This window comes from Mesitornis unicolor, unplaced genomic scaffold, assembly GCF_000695765.1.
Source record: "Mesitornis unicolor isolate BGI_N332 unplaced genomic scaffold, ASM69576v1 scaffold35777, whole genome shotgun sequence".
NCBI lineage: Eukaryota > Metazoa > Chordata > Aves > Mesitornithiformes > Mesitornithidae > Mesitornis > Mesitornis unicolor.
The window spans coordinates 13,667-16,456 of record NW_010197750.1 but is presented as its reverse complement, the minus strand read 5'-3'; the positions used below and the strand labels follow the sequence as shown (position 1 = coordinate 16,456).

Genomic DNA, 2,790 nt, shown 5'->3' with positions numbered 1-2,790 from the left:
ATATTCTGTGATTCTGTGTCAGGGCCTTGACATTTCCCATCCCATCAGCACACCATCCTCCACTGCCTCTTCCCATGCTGGCCACGTGCTATGGGAACACCACCTTCTTCCAGATAAAGGATTTGTGATTCCTTTTGTACATCTCAAATCTAACCTGTTCCAAGCTATAATCTTCTCTCTTTTTTTGTCTCTGTGTGAAAATGACGGCTGTGTTTGTACAATCCATATCGAGTCATTAAAAGGACAGTGACTGTTGTGTGTGGTAGGTTATTAGGAAGGAGATGGTATCTGGTGCAGATAAAGCAAATAAGATGAGGAAAGGTGACGCAAAGGCTCATCAGCCAAGGCTGAGGAAAATATCTGTATTCCTGACATGAGCAAATCCTTCAGAAAGTACTAAAATTGTAGAGTCCTGGGGATGTTCAGACAAGAATCCTCAGCTGGTAATTTCAGCTGCAAAGCTCTCTTATCAAGATGGCTCTGTTCACATAACTGTGTTACATCCAGGGAGCCTGACAGACTCCTAGCTCTAGAACTGTGTCCTCAGGTTAATTTAATTTGGGGAATGTTAAAGCATGGTTATGGTGTCTGGATAGCTGCCTGCTTCAGAAAGTACCAGAGAAATAGAAATCATTCCGGGAAGCTAATAGCTGCAAGTGAATTCCCATAGCAGTGGCAGTCTATGATCAGGTTTAATTACAGGATGTGGGGATTAAGACAGGCAGCTCCTACGGTTTAATTGACTGATCCTTGCATGCTGGCCCAGAGATGTTCTGATAGAGCTGAAGCAACGCTCTGCTCTGTAGCACTGAGCCTCACCTTCCCCAGCCACTTATTTTCGGCTGGAGCTGTAGCAGCCACTGTGTGCCACGTCCTCCTGGGGCCTGTTCTGTGCAGGGCTTGTGCCACCCCTGCAGGGCACAGGTCCAGTCTGGCCGGGACAGTGGCTGGGCGAGGTGGGCAGTGCAGCAGCCCCAGGCTGGGGGATGCTGACTCTGAAGTTGGCTGGAAAACCCAGGCAAGCGACAGGCTGCTTTTTATAGGGAGACACATCTGTCCCAGCTTATCTGCAGGGGCCGTGTCTGATCATTGTCTGTTTTGCAGCGATGGAGAGGCGCCCGGGGGGAACCCCATGGTGGCAGGTTTCCAAGATGACCTGGATCTGGATGACAAAATCCCCAGCAGACCCGTGCTGGCAACAGAACGGGTGCCCAGCAAGAACGTCACCCTCTCCAGCGAGGAGGAAGAGGAAGAGGTGAAGGCCTCTAAGGTTGTGCTCGTACCTGATAAAGACATCGACACAGAGCAGGAAAAAAAAAGGTAGGAAGCACAGCCTGAAGTGTGGGGTTGTGCAGGGAAACTTGGGCTTCTTCTCAGTGTTGTGGTGGGGAAGATGGAAGTCGTTCACCACACGCTGTGCTGGAGAACGATGGACTGGATCATGCTGTCCACATACCACAGCTTGGGGGTGATGGTCAGGCATGGCCCCCTGGCACAGACACCTGTGTATGAGCATCCTCAGGGGTGAGGACCAGCTTCAACCTCCCTAGTGCTGTGTATTTGAGCACACACCCCCACCCCAGATGAACTACCTCTCCTCTTGGGGTGCACACTGCAGCCCTTGAGGCAGGCTCAGCTACTGATGAGTGTTTGTGCACAGAGTGGGAGTGTGGACAGGCTCTGACAATTTGTTTCTTCTTAGGTCTTCCAGAAATTCCCTGAAACCACAGAGCGAAGCAATTTTGACCAAAGCAGCTGACCCGAAGCCTCCTGACAGTTTACCTCCACGTTCTGGGTCCGAAAGAAACAGCAGTGGCAAGCTCAACACCAGCCTGCCAGCTGCTGCTGCTGCCCCCCCAGCAGCAGTCCAGGCCCCTAAGGCCACTTCCCAAAGCAAAGGACACGCTCTCAAGCAGAAAGTGGTCAGAGAGGAGAAGCCTGAGGAGTCTGACAGTGATCAAGAGGGACCAATAGCTACTCAGATGCTCTCATTTGTTATGGATGACCCAGACTTCGAAAGTGAGGACTCTGACAGCCAGAAGAAGAAAATGGTAAATAACATGCGTGAGTCGCTGTGCGCTGAGCGGAGCTGAGCTGCGAGTGTTGAGGTGTCTCAGTGAGCAGAGCTTTTATCTACTCTCCCATCTCTCGGTGGCAGGAGCAGCAAGTCAGGTGCTAAGCAACCCCAAGACGTTGACATAAGCACAAACCCACTGATGCTCTGACTGTTGAAGCCACACGGCAACAGGGTTTGTGCTTACGGGTTTTAGTGTGCTGTTTATTCTCAGTGAGTCCAGAGCACGATCAGTCCAGCAGTGTGGAAGGTATGAAATAGAAGTCTAATGGTTTTTCATCCAAAGTTTAATATGTAGAAGCGTGTGCATGCCAGACAGAGCAAGCTCCCTGCAGTCAATCTAGCAATCAAAAGGCCATCACGAAATTTGCTTGGCAGAGCTCCTTACTGAAGTAGGAAAATCTGGCTGAGAAGGACTTTCCAGGTTAGCTGTGATGTCTCCGTGACGCTGCACACGTGGGCAGCCGCTCCGTGCTGCCTGCGGGCGTCTGCTCGAGCGCACGGCTCGGCGGGAGTCCCCTCTGCGCCTGCCCTGTGTCAGTGATGGAGAAAACACGGGCGTCTTCTCTGGGCTGATAGGATCTTGCTGCTGTGGCTCCAGGTATCCCCAATTTCAGTGATCTGCACTCACAGCCAGCAGCAATCTCTAGACACTGCTCACGGGGATTTGGGATGAGCGATTGGTGTCCAGGAGCACCCCTGGTGCCTGGGTTAGC

The 2,790-nt window shown here is 51.7% G+C and overlaps 1 protein-coding gene across 1 annotated transcript in view; it reads left to right on the top strand.

Moving 5' to 3' along the window:
* Nucleotides 1-1,104: 1,104 nt before the first annotated feature.
* LOC104544138 (rab-like protein 6) overlaps nt 1,105-2,790 on the top strand; it is a gene marked incomplete at both ends in the record, with an annotated part of 2,924 nt that continues 1,238 nt past the window's right edge. The window contains 2 exons of the mRNA XM_010188911.1: nt 1,105-1,320; nt 1,703-2,051. Coding sequence (XP_010187213.1) covers nt 1,105-1,320; nt 1,703-2,051 — 565 coding nt within the window. The remainder of the gene's footprint in view (nt 1,321-1,702; nt 2,052-2,790) is intronic.